This window comes from Ovis canadensis, chromosome 15 (assembly GCF_042477335.2).
Source record: "Ovis canadensis isolate MfBH-ARS-UI-01 breed Bighorn chromosome 15, ARS-UI_OviCan_v2, whole genome shotgun sequence".
Taxonomy (NCBI): Eukaryota; Metazoa; Chordata; class Mammalia; order Artiodactyla; family Bovidae; genus Ovis; species Ovis canadensis.
In genome coordinates, this window is record NC_091259.1 from 45,287,216 (window position 1) to 45,313,501 (window position 26,286).

Genomic DNA, 26,286 nt, shown 5'->3' on the forward strand with positions numbered 1-26,286 from the left:
CAGGGTCTCTAGTGGGGGACTCTCTCAGCCAGTCCAACTCCCTAATCTCATCTTGGAAGCACATGGAGTTGCATCCCAGCCCCAGCTGGGAATGTGGACAGGCCCAAACTAGATTCAGACCTAATCCCCATCAGGTTCAGGGAGATGGGCCAATCTGAATACACTAGAGAGGTCAGGGAATGGACAGTCCCCAAGGGCCCACTCACCAACCCAGACTCCCACTTGGCAAAGCCACTAAGCACAGTCTCCCTGAGCGCATGCTGAGTGCCAGGCTGTGTACTGGAGCAGAGGGGCAGAGGCAAGTGACTCACCCACAAATGACCATTGTACAACCTGACTTCCGGGAAGGCCTCCCGGGAGCTGCTCTGACTTAAGGCCCGCACCCCAGATCCCCCAGATCGGGGAGGGAGACCCTCTTCAGAGCTCACATCTAGGCACATCTACTGTCATGACAGCATGTATAACTGGATCCCACAGATTCCTGACCCCTGGACAGTGACCCTGAATTGTTGACTGGGTCAGTTTCCCAGGCTTCTGGCTCTGATGCCAGTGACTGGCCACATGGCCTCCTGCTAGCAAGCAGCCACCAAATGAAATTGATATCCATATCCATCACCATCTCAGCAACTTCAGTCCAGCCCAGCTTACCATCAGGAGGCCCTGAAGGGCCCCCACCACTGGGCTGTGGGCTTCTCTGTGTCTGAACCAATTCCTATAGTCTCAGAAAATGCACAGCCTCTGGAGTCATACCTAGCTGTTCTGAATCCTGCCTCCATATTTACTAGCTGGACGATTTTGGTACCTACTTTGAGCCTTTAATTTGTGTGTGTGTGTGTATATATATACACACACATATATATGAAAATGAAAGTCTCTCAGTCATGCCTGACTCTTTGTGACTCCATGGACTGCACCCCACTAGGCTCCTCTGTTCATGGAATTCTCCAGGCGAGAATACTAGAGTGGGTAGCCATTTCCTTTTCCAAGAAGTTCGAACCCAGGCCTCCTGCATTGCAGGCAGATTCTTTACCATCTGAGCCACCAGGGAAGTGCTCTCCCTCTCTCTCTCTCTCTCTCTCTATATATATATATATAATGGATAAACCCCAAAGGGTGCTGAACTCTAGGATTAACTAAGAGCTGCATATGCAGTGCCCGCCACACGGTGGCACCGTCATTCCACCTTAGCCCCTTCTAGCAGGTACAGTCATCTCTCCTAGACTTGGGGCCCTGAGTCCTTTCACTTTCCCTACCCTGGCTTAGGTCTCCCACCTGGACTTCTCTCCAGGGCTCCTTTCTGCAGGCTCCTCTGAGGTTGTGACCCCGTGGGGAACCTCAGCTCTCTGGATTGGGACCTGCAAGTTTTCTCATTGGCTTGACAACCTTGGATCATGCAGGCCAGAACTAGAATTTTGTGAAGGTCAGTGCCTCCTGTATTAACGCCCAACCAGGAACAGTAAGATGAACGATTACATTCCTCAGAAGGGAACTGAGGGAAAAAGTACTGCCTGTGCATCTCTAATGTTCAGCAAACAGCAACTGAGCTGCTGCGTCGTGACCGATGCTGAACTAGGCAGACGGACACAGAGATCAATCGGAACAAAGAAAAAGATGGAGAAACAGAGAGATACAGAAACCAAAGAGAAACGGGTGGGAGAGGGAGAAGCGAAAGAGAGAGGTCATACGCGTAAAAGGATTTGGGAACTTCACTGGCGCAAAGCCTGGCCTCTCCATTCCTCTCTTTTTTGGCCTTTTTAATTACCTCCCCTTGCTGAGAACTCTCTCCATCTGGGCCTCTCCTCTTCCTGAGCCTCCACGATACCCACTTTGGGGCCCATCTCCTCCTAGCTAACTGCTTCTTAACCCCAGATTTTGCTGTCAGCCCACTCTGGACCACGTCAGCAACACCTCTCAAACCTAAGTGACCTTAATGACTCACTATAGGGACCGTCAAACCTAGCCCTCCTGCTTTGGCCTGATCTTGGGAAAGGTTCCCGAGATCCACGTACACATTTCCAACCTGCTACTGGGTCTCTTTATGTTCAATTCCAAAACTAATTTTCCCAGATATTTCATAGACAATTCAAACCCAATTCACTTAGAGCTGAAGTGTTCCTCTTCCCTGCCTTCCCTCCTCACTCCCTCTCAGACCCAGGTAAGAAATCACCTCCTCCGTGAACATGCACCTTCCTCCCCCAGTCAGAAGATCTCTGTCCTCCACACACTCTGATCTGCCCACAACTAGAGTGCTCACCATGTTGGCTCGTGTGTGCTAAGTTGCTTCAGTCATGTCTAACTCTTTGCGACCCTATGGACTATAGCCCGCCAAGCTCCTCTGTCCATGGGATGCTCCAAGCAAGAATACTGGAGTGGGTTGCCATTTCCTTCTCCAATGGATCTTTTTGACCCAGAGATCAAACCTGCATCTTCCGTGCCTCCTGCATTGGCAGGTGGATTCTTTACCACTGAGCCACCTGGGAAGTCCCACCGTGTTGGTACATGCCTAGTTTACATGCCCATCCCTGCACTCGGAGCAGCTCCTGGGGTCTAGTAGGCAGCTGAGGCCTGACAGAAAACCTCAGCTGCATGAAGTGTGGGCTGAATGATCAGGAAACAGAGGCCCAGGGAGGGGAAGAGACTGCTCAGACCACGAAGCAAGGTGATGCCACGGCTGAGACTCCCATCCTGGTTCCCCCTCTCCTGGCCCTGCGGTCCATCTGTGGGGCCTTTGACATGGACAGCAGAGGAAGAGGCTGGCACGAGGGCCAGGTCAGCAGGGGCTGCTCAACTCAGCTCCTATGGTGGGCCCAGGAGTAGCCCAGCCTGAGACCAGCTCCCTCCAACACTGGTCCCATTTCTGGAGAGCCTCCATCCCCAAAGACCCACTTCCCATCCTCAGTCATGAATTAAATGATGCCAAGAGAACAATCTAATCAAAGCACTTTCACATCCCTAAAGAGATTGCTGCTGGAAGCACTGAGAGGTAATTAGCTTTTACGTACAGTGGGATGGGCTCGGTCTGGTGACAAGCTTTTCTCATGGGATGGCATTCAGGTGATGCTGAGGATGGTCTGGCCTGGTCACTACTTGGGTTGTAGGACTAATGCACCCTGAACCTGGACAAAGAGGGAACAGGCAGACTGTGAAAGTCTCCCTGGGAGGTGGGAGAAGGAGTGTGGAAACCATGCCCTTGAGGAATCCCAAGTGTGCTGTACACCTCACATCCGATTTATGAGCAATGTCCTCCCACTGACCTTCAGAAAAGCAGCAGCGGTGGCTTTTCGGTGAATCTCTAAGGGACACGGGCCAGTATACAAAGGCCCGTCATGTATCGCTGGCGCTCGCCCGCTACTTCCTAATTCCTTTTTGCATGTTTCATTTTTAGGGAAAGTCAGGAGTTGCTTATTGTAACAGATCAACAGAATCACGTGAAAGCAGCTATAACAGCTGTGGGTTGGAAGAGGAGCATGACCTAAAGAACCCCCAAATTTCCTCCTTCACCTTTCTGTCCACTTGGACACAAGAAGCCTGCAGAAAAAAACAAAAGCCAAGTGGGAACCACAAAAAACTTGGAATCCTGCTCATTGATGGATCTGCATATCCAAGGTACAGCTAAAGGGAAAATCCAATCACAGTCAGAGAGGAAAGCAGGGTCACATCCGAAGAAGCAAGGTCAAGTGCGGGCCAAGGGACAGGGCAAAGTATTTGGTGGAATAATTGAGCCCACAGGCCAGAAGCAGGATCTGAATGTGGGATATAAACCAAACGAGGGCAAAGTTCAGGACAAAGTCTATGAACAAAGTAAGGGTTAAAGGCTTACTTTATAAAATAACATGTTTAAGTAGTGGTGGGAGAGCTGGGAGCCCAATAGAAAGTTGCAGAAAGTAAAACACACCTTCAGGAGGATAATATAATCTTCCTCCCAAATGAACATACCCAGACCCCACTCAACCTCTTTTACTCTTTCAAACAAGAATTTTCGATTACAAGTCAAGTGCCAAATCAGACAAAAACAAATCTGAGTATGAAATAGGGAATGGAACAGTGGATGAGAAGGATTAAATAACCAGTTTGGCAGCCAAGTCAGTGATGAAGAAAGAGGTGAATTATTGAGGTAGAAAGAAATCAAGAATTAAATCACTCAAGAATATAAATAGAAAATAATTTCCCCATAAGCAAGTGATTTTCCTTAAAGCAGATTGTTGAAAAGATGCTCTGGAGGCATTTGGTGGTGGAAGAAGTAGAGTTTATGAGAAAGTTTCAAAGGTCACTAAGAAAAAGTGTATTTCCCTTTGGGTGAAGGTTGCTAGGCATGTGCTGATATGAAAACACCAAGTTTTCCACAAAGCACTCCTGGCACAGCTGGAATCTGAACTGTACCAAAGTACTTCTCAGATGATTAGAATCGTATGTGGAATTGTTATAACAGTAATGCCTCCACTTCACCACCAGAAATTCTGATTTAGCTGGTCTGGGATGGAGTCTTGTCCTCAATATATTCAAGCTTCCCCAAGTGACTCTAGCAGAGATCCCGGGTTCAGCCCACTCTTCTAGAGGCAGCAATGGTACAGTGGGAGCTGCAGAAACCTAGGAGCAAGAAAAGCCTGGGTTCCCAACTCAACTGTGTTAACTGCTGACCTGGTGAGATGAGGAAGCTATTCATCTTCTCTAAGCCTCAGTAGTCTAGTCCTTAAAGTGATAATGCCACACTCACGGAAAAAGTGAGTGAATATCAAAAGCATTCCCCCTGAAATCTTATCAAGACACAAATAGCTATTATCACCACTGCTACTTAATACTTTACAGTGGCCCTAGGTAATACAAGAGAAAGAAATAAAAAGGTATAATGACTCCAAACGAGGAAGGGAAACTGTCATAATTTATAGATGACATGATTGTACCCCTGTGGCACAGTTGGTAAAGACTCTGCCGCCAGTGCAAGAGATGCAAGAGACGTGGGTTCAATCCCTGGAGAAGGGAATGGCAACCCACTCCAATATTCTTGCCAGGGAAATTCCATGGACAGAGGAGCCTGGCAGGCTACAGTCCATGGGATCACAAAAGAGTCAGACATGACTGAGCACTCACTTCTTCAATGTACATAATCCAAATCTGTATAAAATCCCAAAGCATCTACATACCACTAAAATTAATAAGTGAATTCAGCAAGATCATTAGATACAATATTCAAAATTGTATTTTCTACATATCATCAATAACTAGAAAATAAAAATTCAAATAACACACATTAGCATAAAAACATATCTAGAAATAAATCTAAAAAATGTGTAAGATGTCAATACTGAAAACTCAAAACATTGCTGAGAGAGAGTAGGAAGGTATACATTTATTGACTGGAATACTCTTTACTGTCTAAGATGTCAACTTTCCCTGAATTTATTTACAAATTTAAAGAAATTTCAATCAAAGTCTCTGCAGGTGTCTTTCTTTGGTGAAAGTAACAAGCTGATTCTAAATTATATATAGAAAAGCATAAAACTTAGAATTACCAAGAAAGTCTTAAATAACAATATTAGAGGATCTATACTACCAAACATGAAAAATCATTTAGATTATAGGGACTCGGCCAAGGCCATATTGGTACAAGGATGGACAAAAAGACTAACTGAACAGAAAAATAGTCCAAAAACAGACATACCCATGTCATTACTTTACCTACAACAAAGGTACCATTTTATCTTTTTGATAAATGGTGCTGGCTCCATTGGATATCATATGGAAAAACACTGAATCTTGAACATAAAAAAAATGTAATTTAAAATAGACCATTGAAGTAAATGTGAAAGGTTAAATAATAAAGCTCCTAGAAGAGAATATAGGAGACTCTTTTCAAAATTTGGGGGAACATAAACCTTTTTTAAATGGAGACAAGAAACACTAACTATAAAAGAAAAGCAACAAATTGGGCTTTATCAAAATTAATTTCTATCCATCTGAATGAAAAGGCAAACCATGGACTGAGAATATGTATTCTTAAAACACATATCTGACAAAGGGGTTTATGTAGAATACATATTTTTAAGCTTATAAATCAATAAGAAAAAGGCAATTCATTTTTTTTAAAGGGCAAAAGTATCAAATAGACATTTCACAGAAGATAACCAAATGGTCAGTGAGCGTTCAGTTGCTTCAGTCACGTCCAACAATCTGCAACCCCATGAACTATAGCCTGCCCAGCTCCTCTGTCCGTGGGATTCTCCAGGTAAGAGTACTGGGGCGGGTTGCCATTTCCTTCTCCAGGGGATCCTCCCAACCCAGGGATCGAACCCGCGTCTCCTGCAGCTCCCTCACTACAGGTGGATTCTTTAGCATTACGCCACCATGGAAGTCCTTGGTTTTGTATGTGTGTATATATCTGTACATATATATATATATATATATATATATATATATAATATATTAATGTGTATAACATATAATAGACACAAGTTACAATTTTTTGCAGTAATCACAAATACTGAAACCCATGGTTTGTTCCGCTTATATAGTGCTCTACTTCCATTGAAACAAAATTGTTAATCACACTTCAAAGGAAAATTTAACCCATAGAGGTACATGTCATGGCACAAACCAATTAAATGAAGCATTTATTCAAATTCCTTCCTTTCCAAAGGGCAGGAAACAACTTAAGATAATTTAGTAAAAACCAAAAGTTGGGGGATTCCCTGGCAGTCTGATGGTTAGGACTCCAGGCTTTTACCACCTGGAGCGAGGGTTCAAACCCTTGTCAGGGAACTAAGATGCCACAAAATCACAAACCACACGAAGCAGCCAAAGAAACAACAAAAATCTCCTGCTCCCTCAGCCCCTAAAATAATTCTGTTTTTCCAATGATAGGTCAGTGACCTAAATAATAATGGTATAGAATGGAGTAATGAAAATGATCTCCTCTTAGTATGCTAGATATGCAAAGTGGCAAATATAATTGGCCCAACAAAAGTTCGAAGCTTGCATTAAAAATGGACAGAAGGCACTGTCAACAAATTTTATGAACATGTAAATTGAAACTTAGGATCGGTGGGCCTTTTAAGAGTTGCCATCTGAAGATACTACCCTTTTGGGGTTGAAAAGCTACATTAAATGCTTGAAATGATATGGAAAAATAGCTCAAAAGTATTAGTTGTCAGTGAGATGAAAATTAAAATCACCATGAGAGATCACTGTATGCCCAAGCAGGCCAGGAACAGGGCCCCACATGTCCAGTTACCACAAGGCTTCAGGTTAATTATTTGTGGGTTTTTTTTTTTTTTTTTTGGCTGCACCACACAGTACATGGGATCTTAGTACCCAGCCAGGATCAAGCCTACACCCCCTGCAGTGGAAGTGCAGAATCTTAACCACTGGAATTCCCAAACTAATGATTTGTACTTTTAAAGTAGCCCAAGGGAGAATGAAACACTCCTTTGGAAACTGTGTGTTCACTATTTGTGTGGGTCCTCCCATTGCCCCTTTCTCTCTTATCCTGTGTCTCCTCCTCTTTCTCATTACTCCTCCCTCTCCTTGTCTCTGTCTCTGAGTGTGACCAGAGTACCTACCACCTGCCACCAGGTGGATCCTGGTTCCCGTCCACCTCTGTGCTGTTGGTGCCAGGCTGTTCCCAGGAAATGGATCCTCCCATGTCAAATTCTGCCCCCAAACCTCCACACTCTATCTTCCCTGTCTCCTCACTAGCTCTGCTGCAGCAGCTTCCTTCCCCTGCTGGCCTCTGAACTGGCACTGGCCCTGCTCCAGAAGCCCAGGGGAAGCTGTGATGGTACAGGCCCCACCTCTGCACCCCATCCAGAGTCCTAAGCAGCCCTCGCTTCCCTGTAGCACAGCTTCCCTTCTCCCCGACACAAGCATCATGTTTACATCTGAATTCTTACAGACAGATTGCGTGCTTGCACTAGACCACTTGGGAGTACAGCCAGGAAATGCACTTTACTGATGTTTTACCCTGCCGAGCTTACTGCCCCTCATCCACCATACACACACATGCGCGCGCACACACACACACACACACACACACACACACGGTTCTCAAGCACAGGCTTCCGTCTACGAACTCACAGGGAGAGGTGCCCAGTTCTCTTCTGACAACACACACTGACCGCAGGGAAGAGGTCCCAGAACCCCAGCCCAGCCAGCTCAACACCTTCTAAGTGGTGTTCACACATTCATCTTCCAAGATCACTTCATCAGGCACAGGATACCAGCAGAACAGATTCTTCACTCCGCAAATGAGAACCCCAAGGCTTACGGAGATGAGGAAAGTTCCCTGTGGTTCCCCAGCAAACCAGTAGCTAAGGAGCTGGCCCCAGGCTCTCTGCACTATTGCCAGTCTGGAGACAAGGTCTGTTTGCGGACTCCAGAGCTTGGGCACAGAGTGACAGGGAGAGAAAGGGAGGGGAGAGGAAGCTGGAACCAACTACTTGGGCCAGATGGTACAAAAAGGGACTCAGGGCAAATCCCATAGAAAGATTTTCAGCCAGTGCATCCTTGCCGAGGGATCTACAACGTCTTCACTCCCACACCCCACCCCACGCGGGGGCCTGGAACTGCTCACAGGCTGTATCTGCAAGTAGTCAGCAGCCAGCCTGCTGGGCGCCGTCCTGCTGCTAACAGTGCGAGCCTGGGCTGCAGGAACTTTGCCTCTCTGAGTCTCTATCCTGCCATTAGCAATGGAAGGATGCGCCAGAACTCTTCCAACTGTATTTATTCATCCATGCAGCAAAAATTATTCATCTGTGTGTGCAAGCAACTTCCCTGATGGGCCAAGGAGTGGGCAAGACAGCATCTGCTTGTGGGGAAGCTTAGACAGTGCTCTGAGGTCAGGGGTATAGGTCATGCTCTCAGGGATGCACCAAGTACAATGTGAGCTCCAAGAGAGAGAGGGCTGCCAGGAAGGCCATTCAAAGATGGGCATCGACCGACATCAGCAAGTACCACTGAGCCACTCCACTGGGACAGCCTTGCCTAGGCAGGTGCTGCAGGCAAGCAAGCCCTGAGAATGGTTAGTGGAAGAATTTGATAAGAAGGGGAAAACAGCTTGCACTTATGGTATGTTGATTCACTGGGCTCTCACTGTCTGCGAGACAGGGATTATCTCTGCGCTTTATGCATGATGGCACAGGGCTGGAGCGGGGCAAAGTCAACTCATAGTGAGTGGGCAGAAAGCCAGACATCAACCCGGGTCTGTGTGTTGGAGGGGCGGTGTGCTGAATGTGGCTTGCTCAGAGGGCAGCTTTAATGCTGGGCTTGGGGTGGGGTGGTGGGGGGGCAGGGGTGGATTTTGTGCAGTGAGAACTAGAGGGTTTAGGAATGCTTCTGCTCCAGGAAGGCATAGGACAAGCACTGTGGAAGACCGCAGGTTGGAGACATGGTAGATCCCAATAGGGCATCCCTGGTGGTTCAGACTGTAAAGAATCTGCCCGCTATTCAGAACACCTGGGTTTCATCCCTGGACCAGGAAGATCTCCTGGAGAAGGGAATGGCTTCCCACTCTAGTATTGTTGTCTGGAGAATACCAAGGACAGAGGAGCCTAGCAGTCCACAGCGTTGCAAAGAGTCAGATACAACTGAGCAACTAACACTAGATTACAAGATGTATCTCCATACTCCCCCGGGAGGAAGCTGCTTTAGCAAAAAGAAGACTCTGTTGCCTTGAATTTGCAAATGACGCCACATTCAGGACACATCATGGCCCTGACCACTGGTTCAGAGCAGCTTTGCCAAGTAGAGAAGACAGCACAAGGCCGCATGTCAGAGGCGTCCACCAGGTGGCGCTGTTGCACAGCGCATGGGAACCAGCCGAGACCCGGCTGAGCTGAGCCTTCCCCGCTGCCACATGCAGAACTGAGGCTGCCCTCTTCAAACTCAGGTTTGGAGTGCGGTGCAGACCCGGGGCCAGCAGGGCCTTCTTCTGTCTGGACAATAGTGGCCCCTACATAATCTCTGAGTGAATCTCAAAGACAGGGGGAGCAGGGCAGAGTGCCTAATTCTATCCCATCTCCACATCCTGGGGGCTTCCCTGATGGCTGCCTGCAGTGCAGGAGACTCCGGTTCAGTCTCTGGGTTGGGAAAATTCCCTGGAGAAAGAAATGGCAACCCACTCCAGTATTCTTGCCTGTAAAATTCCATGGACAGAGGAGCCTGCAGGCTACAGTCCATGGGGTTGCAAAGAGTCAGACATGACACTGCCTCTGCCAGTGTCTTTATGCCTTGTAGCCTCAACTTTCCCTTCTGTAAAATGGGCATAACCATCTCTGTGTGCCTTCCCTGTAAAATGACTGTGTGGATCAAATGAGCAAAAGGATGAGAAAAACTGGTTGATTTTTTTTGCAGATGTGACTTATTTCTGACTATCTGCAGCTCTACAAGAAGCAGGCAGTGGAAAGAAACTCCTGTAAGACAGCAGCTGGAGAGACAGAGCCTCCCCACCCAGTTCCCTCCTGCCCAGGGTTTCTGGGTCCAGGCCTCCCTGTTTCTAGCCTGGCCCTTCAGATGTCAGGGCAACTCAATCCCAAGAAGCTGCCCCAGGAAACAGGGTAAGGGAGCTGCGTGGAGACAGGCAGCCATGTCCCCATCCTTCATCACTGATGGTTCTCTTCTTAGACTTGAAGTTGAGCCCTCCTTCCCTCCCCGCTGTTCATCTTTAATTTCTCCATCGATTTTCATTAAACTCTCTTCTTGGCTCCAACACAGGATGAACTCCTTATTTGAAAAAAAATGAAATAAGAGGGAGGGGGGAATAAAAGACAATCTTTCGAAAGTAAGATTGTCTCTGGTATCACGGCTGGAAAAGGCAATTCCCAGAACTCTCTTGGAGGTTGTCTCAGGCCATTTGAGCACTAGGCTTGGAGAGACCCCTATGGCCCTGGGCTCCAGGTTCCTGCCCCACAGCCCCAGCCCCTCACCTGGACCCCAGGCCCCAGTCTGGCTCTAGTCCCCAGCCACCTGCAGCCCCACCCTGGCCCCTAGCCCTGTCCGACCCCGGCCTCTGCACCAGCAGTGCCCTGGCCGTCTCATGAGCCAATCAGAACGCTGGAAGTCTGCCAGGGTCACTGTCAAACCCCAGGACTCAGGATTTCTGGGGGTGTTGCAGGGTTTCCCCAGACTAACCCAAAAAGGTGAAGACAAACAGGCCAGGAAAGAAGGAAGGGACACAGACAAAGGCGAGTTCTGCCTCCACGCAGGCCCCACCCACACTGCTACATCACCTCACCATGGCAACCCCGTGAAGAGGAAAGGGAGGTTCAGAGAGGAACCGCTTGCTCTCTAGCCCCTTGCAGCCTCCCCACAGACTGGCAGTCCTCCCCGCAGACTGGCAGTCCTCCCCTCAGTGATGCCAGTCCACCGTCCCAGCTCTAGTCCTCCCCAGGGCTGCCCTGACCAGTCCAGGTGGGTTTGGTCACCTGATGACCAGACAGAGTTGGGTCCATCTGTTCTCACCCAGCTGTGTGGCTCTGGCCTCCTCACTCTCTCTTTGGCCCTCATTTTCTTCACCCCATCTTCTCCAAAGTGAGTCCAGAGAACGCTGCCTTCTCTTCTGGGCTTCCCCAGTTCACTGAGCTTCTAAAAGACTCAGAGCCCCACTGGCCTAGCTGCGGACTCCCTCTGCTGAGGCCACTTTCCCCTGGCCTGCCTGGGGGCTCCGCCTCGGTCCTCTGGCCAGCTCCACTGCCTTCTGCTGCTGCCATCACCAGCTCTCGGGGCACAGGTGAGGCCACTGGCCTGCGGTTTCCGATGCCCATGGGGTCACCCCGTGGCCACCCTAGGTGGGAGGCAGGGAACAGAGTTACTTGTCTCTTCCTCCCAGAGCCCAGCACAGGGACTGGGGAGTGAGGGGTGACTGTCTGCTGAGGGCACACGGAGGGGAGGACAGACTTCCTGAAACCCACTGCCCCAGGGAGAACAGGAGGAACCGGACCTCTGGAAAGAAAGAATGGAGGCTTGGAAGACCCTTCAGACACCTCTGGAGAGGACTTTGCTCTGTCTTGACATCTTGCAGCTCCACAACTGCTCAGGAGTTTCCATGCCTGCCCCCTTTTCCAGACCAGTACCCAGAGCCTGGTTCCCTGAGAGCCACTGCCCTGAGGTGCCAACCTCCAAAGGGCCAGCTCTTCCTGGGGTCACAGAGTGTAAAGAACTGGGCTTTGGAAACCAGCCAGGCTTTTAATCCAAACTCCACCTTCACAAGCTGAGTCTCAGTTTCCTCCCCTGTAAAGTGGAAAGGTTGTGGGGACTCGTGTTCCACACTTTTGCTCACTGTGCACGGGCAGCATCTTTGGCCATGCTAGCCCTTCCTGCTGACAGGCCAGCCTTCCCTTCTCCACCAGACCATCATTTCCCTGAGGCCACTGATGTCCAAAACCCCCGCAACTGGAATTACCTGCACCATAATCATAACAGCCACCATTTATTCAGTGCCTAGTGGGAGCCAGGAACCACACTGCTGTGCATCTATTCATCTCTGACGGCCCTGGGAGGTAGATTTCATCGTGCTCATTGATGGATGAAGAAACTGCACCTCTGAGAAGTTAAGTAACTTGCCCAGGGAAATGTGTCCAAGTTCGTAGGTAGACAAGCCTGGATTTGCATCCAGAAGAGCCTGACTCTCAGAGGCCACAGTTGCCTCAGCACGCTGGACAGTTCACAACAAACGCGTGATGACAGAATGAATTAGTAGCAGGATGAGATGGTGATGGACTGAGTGGGCGAGCAAGGAAGCAAGCAACTTGAAAGTAAGTGAACGGCTGGATGACAGAGAAAGAAGAAGCAGGTGACTAAGTGAATCCATGGCCATGTGAATGCCTCAAGCCCAGCAGAGCTCTAGCATCACACAGCAGGGCTGAGGATGGATGGGGCGTCTGGTGACCTGACAGACTCACACTCTGCCGGGGTCTGTGCGTGACTTAATGAACCGCTCCAAGGTTGGCCGGAAGGGGAGGGGGTTGGTAGCTGCAGACAAAGATGGATTTCACCAAATTTAGCGCCTTTCTTGTGGCAATTAATTACAGGAGCCTCAGGGAGGAGGCGAGGCCAGTAAATCAGGGGAGACTGAGGCTGTGACGTTATCTAAGGAAGGCATGAGCTGTGTCTGGTGAGTGGGCAGTGGGCAAGAACCCCGGGCACCTGCTCTCCACTTATGCCTCCACCCAGCCTGTCGTGCTGTGGCTTCTGCGATCCAGCCCATCCCCAGACTTCTTCACCTTCCACCCTAAACACAGACAGTGGCAACCTCACGGGAGTGTCTGAGGCCAGCACTCGGCACTCAGATCACAGAGTGTGAGCGGGACCTGGGGGAGGGGCAGGTGACCCAGGACCCCCTGGGCGTCTCTAGAACTTCTCACAACTTTGGAAACAGTGTGATGTGGAGGAAAAGAGCATGGACTTTGACCTCACACACTGGAGCAGAATCCTGGGTGGGCATGATGGTTTGCAACCCAGGCTGGCTCCAGCTCATCAGAGCATGTTCAGTCGCTCAGTAGTGTCTGACTCTTTGTGATCCTGGATCAAATGACCACCAGGCCATCTATTAGCTGTGTGCCCTTGAGCAAGTTGCTTCACTTCTCTGAGTCTTCCTTCCTTCTATAGATGACATGGATGATATCAGCACTGATGGGTTAATGATTAAGTGACACCATGAAAGAAGCAGTCTAGCCAAGTGCACAAACCAAGTACTCAATAAATGTTAATTGTTGTCTTTTTCTGGAGAAGGAAATGGCAACCCACTCCAGTACCCTTGCCTGGAAAGTCCCATGGACGAAGGAGCCTGGTAGGCTGCAGTCCATGGGGTCGCAAAGAGCTGGACACGACTGAGCAAATTCATTTTCACTTTCGTTGTATTTTTAGCCATGGCCATGATGTCCTTATTACCTGATAGATTAGGGGTGGATAAACATATTCTGTAGAGGGCCAGGTGGTAAATATTTTTGACTGCATGTTCTCTTGCAATTATCTAATTATACTGTTGCAGAGAAACCAGACATTTAAAACACCTAAACGAAGGAGCCTGGCAGTGTTCCATTAAAACTTTGTGGATCAAAAATTTGAACTTCACATAATTTTCATGTGTCATAAAATGTTATTCCTCTCATATTTTTATAATCATTTAGAAAATGACTTAACTCATGGGCTCTACATGCCAAAAACAACGGGCTGACTTTGGCCCACAGGTTGCAACCTGCCACCCCATGAACTAGAATGTAAGCTCTGAGAGGACCAGGGTGGTCGTCTGTTTCGTTCACTGCTATACTCCCAACACATAAAACAGTTCCTGGCAAACAGCAGACAGTTGATCAATGTTTGCTGAATGAATGAATTATGAGCTGTGTGAGTCTGTGCAGATGTCACTTCATATCTCTGGGCCTCGGTTTCTTTATCTGTGTAATGGGTATGCTTGCACGTTCAAGGTAAGCATCAAATGACATTAAGCTGTCCATGGAGACACTTGGCAAGCTCTGTGACTGCACAGCTGTAGTTGCTGTTTCTGACCACAAGGGGGCTCCTTTCTGACAAGTCTCCGTCCCGCCCACTGCCTGGCACAGCATTGTTTCACGAGTATCTGTGTATGGAAACGAATCTGACCTGGAGGAGGAGAGAGCCCAGAGAGGGTGACTTTCTCCTGTGCCAGTTAGGGGAGGGGGAAGATTAGGACACTGGCCGGAAACAGCAAGGCGGTCTGGGTTTAGCTAAAGGAATTTTTTGGGGGCAGCGGGGGGGGGGGGGGGGGGGGTGCAGGGGGGCGGGGGGGGGGGTTGCTGCGAGTATCTATTAAACCAGTGAGTCAATGATATTGACTGAGCATTAGGCAAGTAGACAGGATCCAAATCCTAGCTCCAAAACTTACTACGTGATTTTAGGTGAGTCACTTACACTGGCTGAGACAGCTCCTTTCTTTAAGATGAAGATAGGAAGAGCACTCACCTCGGGAGGTCCTGCAGCCTTAATGAAGGGCTGCATGTAAGGGGCTAGGTCAGCACTGGCTGCTTAGTAATCCCTCAGGCACTGGGCACTCCCCTCATCCTTTTGCTCCGTGGGTTGGGGTCTGATTCCCAGGCCAGTGGCCCATCCGGCCTGGGAAAGACACATTTTCACCTTCTGGCTTGGGAACCGCACAGGAAGGTGGAAGGAAAAACTGCCCCCAGCCTTCCTGGCTGCACACATTTTCACTCTAAACAAAAAAAGTTCTGCTGTTTTTCTTTCCTGGATTGAAGTTTTCCTGCTGCTCTGCAAACTCATAAGCCAAGAAATCCACTGCTTTTGGAGGACTGCTGAGTCCAGTCCCTTCTGCTTTCTTCCCTTCTTTCTGCCAACCAGCAGGAAAGAAGACAAGAAACAAACCCATTTGGCCATTTTCCACTCTCTAAGGAGGAAGATTTTATGGGAGAAGAGAGGATTATTCCGCGCATGAAGCTGGATGTGCTCAAGGCGTTTACTTCATGGAGTCTGTCTGTCTAGCCGTTGCCTTCTTTTTGCCACCGAAGCAAGCGCACACACAAAGGCTTCTGAACCCGTGGGAAGGAAACACTGTCCAGAGGGCTGGCCTTCGCTCCTTCACCACTTTGCTGTGTGACCCCAGACAAATGACTTGCCCATTCTGAGTCACAGCCTTCTCATCTGTAAAATGAGTAGATTGCCCATGAACACTCCATCTTCAGCTAAAAGCACCTCAGAGCCCATGACCCTGTGACTCTGTCCCATAACCTGAGCAGATTTGGAAAGAGGCAGGGTAGAATGCAAAACAGCCATCCGTCTTGGAGTCCGCACTAAAGTGAAAAGGCTGAGGGGAGGGTGGAGTTTTCCTGGGTAGCCGGGACCAGACTGTGGGACAGGGATGCAGCAGAAAGGAAGCAGTTTACTTGCTCCCTCCCCATTTAGACCAAACTATGAGAACAGACTTAAGGTTCCTACCCCCAATCCTGCAGACACGGGAACTGTCACCAAGATATACCACGACTTTCTACCTCTCTTCCATAAAAATAATTTCAGCATCTTTTCTTGAAACATGATTGAAAAATCCCCAAGTGTCAGCCATAGCCTCCAACCCTCCTGCTGGAATCCCTGAGGAGCCGTCTGCAGGCTTGGGCCCACTCAGGCCAAGTGAGAGAAGCAGGCTCAGTCCTCCCACCTGGGAGGCATGGGGGTGGGGGGGGGGGGCTGGAACCCGCCATGCCACCCTAAGTTGGCCTGGAGCCAGGTACCTGGGACTGCCAGGTCACCCCACCCCTCGAACCCCAGACACCCCAGCAGTCGTGACCCACCATGCCCCTGGACTCCAGCACCCCTTTCCCTTACCTCAAGCCCTCTTGGAGGGAAGCCCACCCGCCTACCCAGGCATCCACGCACACCCTGCTCCTGCCTCTGCTGTCCCCCGAGAAACTGGATCCTCTTCTCTACATGCTAGACCTGCCACGAGAGAAGAACCAACTGCCCTCAACCTCGACACCCCCTCCCCATCCGATTCGTCTGCCTCCTGCCGTGGTCCACCCCTGGGCTCTCCACCCGGGAAGTGCTGAGTGTCCCTCTGGGCCCTGCCTTCTCCAGCCAAGCTCCTCAGTCTCTGCCCCCTTCACGTCTTCATCAGCCACAGTCAAGGTCACAGCAGCCCCACCTGAATGACACTGGGGAAAGGAGGGACTCAGGGGACTTGCTCCAGGAAGAGGTTCAGATGTCCACCAAGAGGTCACTTTCCCCAGCCACCCACCCCCTCCAGGACCTCAGTCCCCACACAGCCGGCCAGCTGCACTCTTACCTTCTCCAGCTGGTGGACACCCTCCTCCACACAGCAGATGGAGGCCAGCGTGCGGAGCGCCTGGGGGTAGAGGCACCGGAAAGTGTCCTGCCGGCAGACCTTGAACAGCGCGACGACCCCACCCTCCTGGCAAGGAAAAGAGAATGTCACATGACCTCACCATGTCACCTCTCTTGGGGCTGACTCGAGAATAACTGACACCCTCTCACTTGGCTGGTGCATTTTGGGGTCTGTAGGGCAGCAGAATAGCCACCCCCAAATATGCCGCTTTAGTCTAAGCATTGTCTTGAGCTGAAGGCAATTAAGAAGAAGCAGATACAAAAAGAAAAAAAGATACCCGTTCTCCCCCTATTTGACTAAAAGCAGGACATAAATTTAAAAAGATTATTCTCCCTTTCCTCTCTACTAAGAAGGACAAGAGTTAATCACTGGAGACAACTTTAGACCCTTATCAGCCTGGATTCAGCACCAGAAGAAACTCATAGAGCAAACTTCAGTCTTTAGTGACTGTTAGTTTGCCATATACGTGTCTTCCCATAGCGTGCCACCCCTAAAGACTCAAGGGGGCTTCCTCTGTGGCTCAGATGGTAAAGAATCTGCCTGTAGTACAGGAGACTTGGGTTTGATCCCTGGGTCGGGAAGATCCCCTGGAGAAGGAAATGGCATCCCACTCTAGTATTCTTGCCTGGAGAATTCCATGGACAGAGGAGCCTGGTGGGCTACAGTCCTTAAGGTCTCAAAGAGTCAGACGGGACTGAGCAATTAACACTTTCGCTTTCAGAGACTCAAGGTTCTCTTCCTTTGTCTTATGACATCTCTAAAAATGTATTGTTCCTTTGCTAAGATGCTACAGAAGCCCAAGTTGTAACCAACCCTTTGAGCTACTCATCTGACAGTTCCCATGGGTAAGTGCAGTGCACATGCTAATAAACTTTTTTTTATAATGTCACCCTTGGTAATCTAAACTGGAGGTGAGGGGCCAGGGGAGGCACCTGTGCTGGGACCAGGCTCAACCCCAGTTAACACTGCTCCAGACGCCTGGCAAACCCCACCCCCCCCAGCAGCCGCCTGGGATCAAGCCTGGAGCTGTCAGAAATAAGTTCTAGAAACAAGCTCAAGGCAGATGGAGAGAGCTGAAACCGAGATGCCTCGTGCTGGTTCTCACTATGCCAGCGACCACCTGTTAATTCTCAGATCCTCCCCGCCACCTTGGCAGGAACACAAAAAGGCGCTTTATTTACACCAATACTGTAATTTCTTTCCATTTTGGGGATGGGAAAAATGGAAGTCCAGATGGGCGAAATAATCACACCTCCCCCCCTAATCCACATTGGTCCTGTTTCCACTCCTTCACTCCAGTTTGTAAAAGGGAAAAAAATAAAACCCTTTAGAACTGATCAGCCCAGCTCTTGAGTGTGAACCTATATTTTTCTCTTTGTAAGAGCAGTTCATGGAAACTCCCTTACCTTGTGGCGACTTCCCAGGAGTCTGGGAGGATTTCTGAGATTTCTGAGAAGAGGCTGGGAGTGAGGTGCTCATCCTAACTGGACAGATTAATTCTACAGAAATCACTGAAGCCACCTTGACAACAGATCACAACGGTGACTCACCAGGTGCCCAGCAAACTGGTGGCAACCCCACCCTGGATGCCCCCGTCCAGAGCAGAGGAAGCTGGCCGCCCCACATCTGGCTTTACCCTGCTTCCCCCTCTTCCTTTCCCTGAAGGCTGCAGAGGGGCCAGTAGCAGGAAAGAATACGTGAACAAGTGGTCTGCACCTGGTCCTGAGGGGCACTTGCCTTTACCTGCACCACTCCTGGCTCTAACTGAGCCCATCACCCTGTTTCCTAAACTGAGAAAGATGTTACAGGAAGAAGGAGCCGGGTTCAGCAAAACTGCCATCCCATCAGATTTTTGAGAACTCTCTCAACAATAACTAGACTATGCACCAAGCACTGTCGAGGGTCCCAGGGACGCAGCAGGGGGTAACTGAAAGCACAGTGTGTGAGCACCCAGAAGCAGCAACGACCGCTGCAGCCCAGCGCAGCCTCATTGAAATCAGTCACCCCAGACCTCCCCTTCCCAGTACCCGGCAAAGATAAGCTCCGAGCCCTTTGCAGTCTAAGAGTTTGGCAGCTTATCACAGCAGGGACCAGGACCAAAGTGTCCAATTCTGGAGGAGTTCAGGATTTCTGACATTTTATAATTAGCTAAGAGTGATCTTCAACTTCTATATTCCTACTTCCTTTTAGGATAGTTTATTTGGCGGGAAAAGATCATATCTTAGGACGGGCAACTTTGTTCATGCAGCACAAAAATATTAATGGTTTATTATATGCCAGACCCTGTGCTGGGCACTGCCTCAGTCTCCATCCAAAACGAGCTCTTGATCTGGCAGACAATGTTAAAACCAGGAAGAAATCTGGGTAGGGGTGCCCTGAAATGGGGATGGGGTACAGGGTTAAAAAAGCATGGAGCAGGAACTCCTGACACAATCTGGGCGGGGTGGCTGTAGAAGGGTCAAAGAAATGCACTCTGATGTTAAAGCCATATCATCATTTCACTAAATGTATGCTCTAGTATGGGACAAGACACTCACCCCTCTGATTTCTTGCTCCACAATCCTTTATCCCAGCCTTCCTACCTTCCCACAGCTCCTGGGACATCTAATAAAGGTTCCACACAAAGACCTTGCTCGGAGAGTCACTGACATAAAATCAAATTACTCTTTAAAGTGAAAAGAAAAAACAAGAATCCTAAGTTCTCCCCAGCCTGCCTTGCTAGCTATTAATGACCTTCCACCAGATGTAAATATCTGTATACATATATGTTTACATGAGTATGCATATTTGTATATGTATATATTTATATTTAATCATAGGTAGTATGAATATTATTTATATATGTACAAAGATAGATAAAGTGATAGATATTTACTTCTGGAACAGACCATGAAGAAATGATGCCAAAGCATGAGAGGCTGAGAGCCAGGATCAACGTGGCAGCCTTCCTTTGGCTTGGGAGATGCCAGATCCAGCATAGCTATATTTAAGCCTCTGCACCCATTTGCCTTGGATTCTCATTACATCCTTTCCCAAGCCTGTGAAAAATGGTCTTCTTAGCATTTCTTCCTACTAGGAGAGGAAGAGGGAAATCCCGAACCCAGATTGAAGGGATTCTGGTTCAAATCCTACTTCTGCTGCCAGGTATCTTTGGTTTAAAACAGGGTGGGGACAGCCGCATGACTCAGCTGTCAGAGGTGAAGCAGGGTGAGGTTGCGAAAGGGCTGAGCACACAGTGAGGGTGGGCCTGGACCGCCACGTGGGGGTCGGGCCGCAGAAGGCACCCTGGTTGGAAGCGTGACTGACATCCTCATGAAAGGTGTCCCAAAGGCTGGCCTGCGTGGCAGAGAGAAGAGGTAGGAAGTGAGATGGAGTCATTGCGGGGAGCACTGTGGAGCCCCCACCCACCAAGGACTGAAAAGCAGCATTCGGCTTCAAGTGGGACTTGGAGTCGCCTGAGCTTGCAGAATTGCACTGTTGGCTGGAGCTTGTTTAATTTTATAGAAAGCTCTGGGCTCAGAGCCCAGCTGTATAATGGCATGCATTATTCAGACAGGCTCAGGATAAGCTGTCATAAAGCTGGAGGAGGCCACTTGTAGGGTGTGTAGACTAGTGGAGGGGGAATAATAGAGGAGTTGGGCTGGGCGGGGGTAGTAATTTGACAACACACAGGGGAGTCTTCTGGGCTTTGCATTCAGGAAGGGATAGGACTTGCCACCAGCTTCATACGGAGGACTTGGTTTATTTCCGGGTTGTCAGAGGAACCCTAAGGGATGAGAGGATAGACCCCAGAGAGGTTGCCCAAACCATCTCATGGGCACAGCTCAGAGGGATGAAGGACCTGAAGGAAGAAAGACACCCTGGCTCCCCAAGGAGGTGAGTGAGGAAGGCCACTTGGGGGAGCTGCCCCACATCTGTCACCAGATTGGGCACATTTCTTGAGCATCGAAGGTGAGGATGCTCTGCAGGGCGTACCAGGGACTCCCAGCCCCCATGTCACTGTCAGGACTGGAAACCTAAGGGTGATTCTGCTGGAGGTGGAAGATGAGACTCACCACTGAATCTTCTCTCTGCTTCAAACCTCTGTCTACTCACCACCACCGCCCCCCACCCCCAACCAAGGACTGGAGACAGAGGAAGGCTGAGATTAAGTCTCTGGAGTCAGCAGATCTAGTTAAAATCTCATCTGCATTCAGGGCACATAGCCCTCTCTCTGAGTCTCTGTCCCCTTGTCTTAAAAATGGGAATTATGGTTATAACACATCATTGGGTTATCAGGAGGGTCAGATGAGATGATGATGGGAAAGCTCGCGCAGTGTTGGGCATATGGTAAGGATGCAGGAGACAATGAGGGTTGTAGAGAGGGGAGGGGGGCATGGGAGGACAGGGTTGAGAAGGAGGAGGCAGGCAGGAGGAAAAAGAGAGAGCCTGGCTGCTGAGAGCAAGTTCAGAACAGCAAACAAGAGCACAGCGTCACTGCCAAACAGCCAGGTTCAAATTCAGCTTGGTCACTTACTAGTGGAAATTTGTAAAGCTTCCTAGTGATGCTAATATGCATACAGGGTTGAGAACTTCTGAGTCACACTTTGGCCCAAGAAGCTGAAGGGCCAAAGACTGAACCAGAAGTCACCACTCTGGGCTTTAGGATGATGAATTCCAAGTTAGAGAGACTTGGGTTCTAATTCTGACTCCACTGTTTATCAGCTGTATGACCCTGAGTAAGCCTCTCAAGTCATTTCCTCAACCACAGATGAGGGAAAACAAGGTAACTACATATTAGGATGATCTTATAAGTTAAAAGAAATAATGTTTGCAAGGCATTAAGCTCAGTGGAGAGCACACTCAAACGTTTGCTATTGAAGTACCATACAATCCACTTCTCCCCTGAGCAAAGTTGACATTTACCCTGCTCGTCCAGACTTCTTTAAAGGCTTAGAGCAGTGATTTCTGAGAGTAGCCATGCCTCAGAAACACCTGAAGAGCTTTTAAATTGTTTATTAATTTATTTAATTGGAGGATAATTACTTTACAATATTGTGATGGTTTTTGCCATATATCAGCATGAATCAGCCATGGGTATACATGTGTCCCGCCCATCCTGAGCCTCCCTCCCACTTCTCTCCCGACCCTAGCCTTCTGGGTTGTCCTAGAGAGATTCCTTAAAAACTGGGGATAGAATTGTAGAGTTTTTTAAAATGTGGATTCCCAGGTCTTACCCCAGAACCTTGATAAACCTTGGGTGGGGCAAACTGGCTGTTTTCCAAAAACTCCCTGAGGGGTTGTGATGCCCAGTGAGGACTGAGAACCACCAAACTCGAGCATCTTCTTGTGACTGGCATCTGAAGTTTATTAGAGGACATAACTCTGCTTCCAGTTGGATCATCCTTCTATCCCCAGGGGTGATGCCATTTCTCAAGAGAAAGAACGAAAGAATGGAGGGAGAGAGAAAAAGAGGGAGGGAGGCAAAAGGAAAGAAGGAAGGGGGAGGGAACAAGGAGGTGGAAAAGGAAGGAAAGAAGGAGGTCGAAAGGAGGAAAGGAAGAAAGAAAAGGCAAAGATAAAACAAAGACCCTAGTGAGGTCCTAGGAATACTGATTGCCTACCATTGCTCTAAGCATTTGGGCCTCAAGTTCAGGGGCAAATTGACCGTGAGTCTAATGAATTGCAGCGCCCATGGCAACTGAAAAAAAAAAACCCACAGTCTTTCTCAACTTTGTCTTTTCCTCAAGCAGTATTTCAGTGACAGCGGGCATTTTTAAGATCCAGCCAAGAACCTAAGTTGGAAGATATGATTGGTTTGGATTTGTTAAGATATGTGAAGACAGGGGAGAAGAGTTGATACTTAGAGCAGAAAAAAGCTGTCCCCACCAAACTAGCTTCCTCACACTCTCCCGAGGCCTGTCACCTTGGCCCCCAACCGTGAAACTCACCTTAGCGATGATGCGGCACAAGGGAGCCCCCTCCTGGGTCAGGCTGAACAGGTTTCCCGTGGTGGACTCTGTGGTGTAGATATTGTCCGAGGCATCGATCTTTCTCACCAGTGCCTACAAAAAGAGAGCAAAGTCTGATGGATGCTCTGCGCATCGTCCTTAATGGATACCGGTAGGTCCACACTCCTAAGAGCCCCCTGAAATTTGTAATCCCGCCCCCCCATCTCTACTACCCCATGGCAGGGGTGATGAGGTTCTAACTTTTGAAAAGACATGAATAAGGATGAGGTCTGAGCTATGTTTGAGAAACAGCCCCATTGGGGCAGAGACAACCAATGCACCCTTCCTCAGTCGATGAGAAAATCAGCTTTCACCACTGATAGTCTCAGCAAGTACCTTTTTGCTATTCTACTGGCTTCTAATGAGAACAGAAACCATTGGTTAAATAAACCATCAAGTTGCAAATCAATGGGTTGCTACACAGATGACCAAAGAAGCTGCTCAGTTTGGATGTTGGATATCCATAAGCTCATGCAAAGTCCAGCTGGATGATGGGTTCAGGGGATGAGTCCAAAGAAGCATTCTTCTCTGCAGTAGCTTCCTGCTACTTCCTGCTACAAGGGGACACCTGCCTTAGGTGGACAGCCAGGCCAACATAGCAACCTGGGGTCCTGTCAAAGAGTGGGTCACTCAGTGAGGACTTCAGGCTGAAAGGTCTAGGGCTGGTGGTGAGAGGGCTGGGAAGGATCAAGCACAGGACCCCAGGAGACTCAGGAAGAGGAGCAAATGGAAAATTCATCAACAAATGAGATATGGAGATTATTCCTAGCAGAGTTTAGCTTATTTCTGGGAAAAAGCTTTTCATGTAACCTGAAACCACTTCATAATCAGTCAATTGTTTTGAAGCATGTGGTTCATCAATTATAAATGACTCCTACCTGCTAATTAATGTTCATTGCTTGAGTTTCTCCTGGGAGGTATGGAGGCAGAGACTGGGGAGACTTGCCTTTGGGGTCCTCATGTGAGAAAGTAGGACTTCTGGGAAGCCACTTGTACAGTTTCAGTTGCTGTGTTAATTTTAAAATATTAAAATAGACTTGTTTCTAATTAACCCTGGTGTTACGGAAAAGACTCATAGGAAATCAGGAGATCTAATTTCCAGTGCCAGCTTGCCTTTTTTAGCACACTATGCTGATGAGGAAGTATGTAAAGTATGTATAGGGTTAAAAGCATGGACTCTGGAGCCAAACTGCCTGGGTTCAAATCCTGGCTTTGCCACTTCTAAGTGCCCTACAGATAATTTAACCCTTTCATACCTCAGCTTCCTCATGTGTAAGACGATAGAAATAACAGTGTCTATCTCTTCTGGTGGTTCTACCCATCTCTTAAAGTTGCTCATATATATAAAGAACTTATAAAGGTATCTGGCATACAGAAGCAAAATAAAATTCTTAGCAGTTATTATCTTGTGATATTGGGCAGTTGAGACAAACTACCTAGGCCTCAATTTCCCTATTTGTAAAATTATTTAAATTAAAGGGGTTTGAAGCTCAAGGTAAATAGCTCTTCCCTTTTTCTTCTTTATTCAAACTCAGAATTCTTCACACATAGCAATATGCTAATCTTCTACATACATCAGTCTAAGAGTAAGTGTATAATTAATCTACCGACATATTAAACATAAAAATTATTTCCTAAGATTGGGTAGATGCCTCTTGTAAGATACCTAACAAAAGGTAAAATTAATAACCAGGATTTGCACTGCAAATCTCTGTAGCAAATGTACTTCTTAGACTCATTCCCCATCGTCACCACAAGCAGTTATGTAAGTGCTATTGGTGCTAACATGAAAATGCAGATTTCATATATTGGGGTCCTGTACCTAAATCAGAATTACCTAATGTTCCTGATTAGTGTTTGCACTCGAAGTAGATAGCATTATGTTAAATTATTCAAAACCAATGTCTTTTGCAATCATCTGCTGCTGTTAGACCATTTATGTCTGAGGATAATTTCTTATCAACATCTATAGTCACATATACCGTAATTACACCTCAGCTCTGTCTCAGTGAGTCAGCTCTCTGACAATGAAAAGTTGTAAGCATCCTTTTCACAAGGATAAATTTGGAAAGATAGGAGATCAAAGGCTCCACTGAATCATCAGGGCTCTGAGTATCAAATGTGTCAGAGCTGGAAGGCGTCAGAGCCAGAAGGGCTCTTGAAAGTTTAGTGCAAGACTTCCTTCCGTGCTGAGAAAAACTGAGACACAGAAATCTGACCAAGATTAATTACACATGTGGTACATGATAGAGGTAGACCTTACCCCCTGTGAATGTCCTACTTGCCAAAGTCAGTGAATCCATGTCCCCAGTGCCAGCAGGATCTCCCAGGGACTAGAGGAGATGGAGGTTCAAGATAAGGAGAAAATCCAGCCTCATGAGCAGCTCTCACCAAACTGCAGCACTATTCTCCACCCTGGCTTCCATTAGCACCTACAATGCTCTACCCTGTGACGGCCAGAGCTTCTCCGTGCAGCGGGCAGAGCTGACTGAAAGCCCCACCAGCTGCCCTGTTAGACCCACAACCGTGTTCCTGCAGGGGGCACACAGCCCCATGAGCTACTCCCAGCTGTGACTCAGCACAGCAGGGGCTCCACTGCAAACCCAAGACTGCCAACAGGGAACTCACTAACAGGTGACTTGAGCTTGAAAATTCCAGCTCTTCCTACTCAATTCGTCCATCTCCATTTTCTTTCTCAGCTGTCAGACTTGCAATTGTCCCACTGCCTCCTCCTGCTCCCTTCCCTTTATCTCTCATAGACGTTTCTTATCAAATCCTATCTTGGTGTCAGTTTCAAACCAACACAGTCTATAAAATCAAGTTTTTCAAGTAATCGAGGAGGAAAGGGAAGTTTCAAAAATATGCTTTACCCTCTCATGAGAAGAGTAGTGAAACAATGAAAACAAGATAAAGGCAGATAGACAGATTAAACTGAATGATAGAATTTTGTAAGACAGATTAGGCAGATATGAAACAAAAAGGAAGATCTTGAAGAACAAGGGAGAGATTTTTTTAAAAGGGTTTAGGAGATGCATACAATATAACTACCCTAAATAAAAAATGTAAAAAGAGGGGTATGTTTTTAATTGTTTGTCCATCAGAAAGAGTGACTGCAGTCCAGTGAAATTTATTAGGAGGAGTAAACTCTCAAAAATCAGCCTGGAATAAGTTTCTCATACGGAGAAAGGAAATATCGTGAAGCCTCTTTCAAAGGTTCAGAGAGAGACCCCATAGGTATAGTCAGGGCAGCCAAGCCATGCAAAGGGATGGCATAAACACAAGTAGATTAAAGACGGCCACAAATTCTTTTCTACTCCTCCTATAAAGAGGTGGGTTCTAATGTCCCTGCCTTTCGAATCTGGGCTGGTCTTGGTAACTTGCTTGACCAACAGAAGGCAGTACTCGGTAGAAGTAACATTTCAGGATTACCAATGCTAGGTCATTAGAAACTCTGATGCTGCCACTCAAGCTTCTTGGAAC

General features: G+C 48.1%; 1 protein-coding gene across 1 annotated transcript in view; it reads right to left on the reverse strand.

Moving 5' to 3' along the window:
* Positions 1–26,286, reverse strand: part of INSC (INSC spindle orientation adaptor protein) — a 132,097-nt gene that overhangs the window by 28,240 nt on the left and 77,571 nt on the right. The window contains exons 6-7 of the mRNA XM_069553662.1: positions 22,747–22,860; positions 16,757–16,882 (exon numbers count right to left, since the gene is read on the reverse strand). Of these exons, the coding sequence (XP_069409763.1) occupies positions 16,757–16,882; positions 22,747–22,860 (240 nt within the window). The remainder of the gene's footprint in view (positions 1–16,756; positions 16,883–22,746; positions 22,861–26,286) is intronic.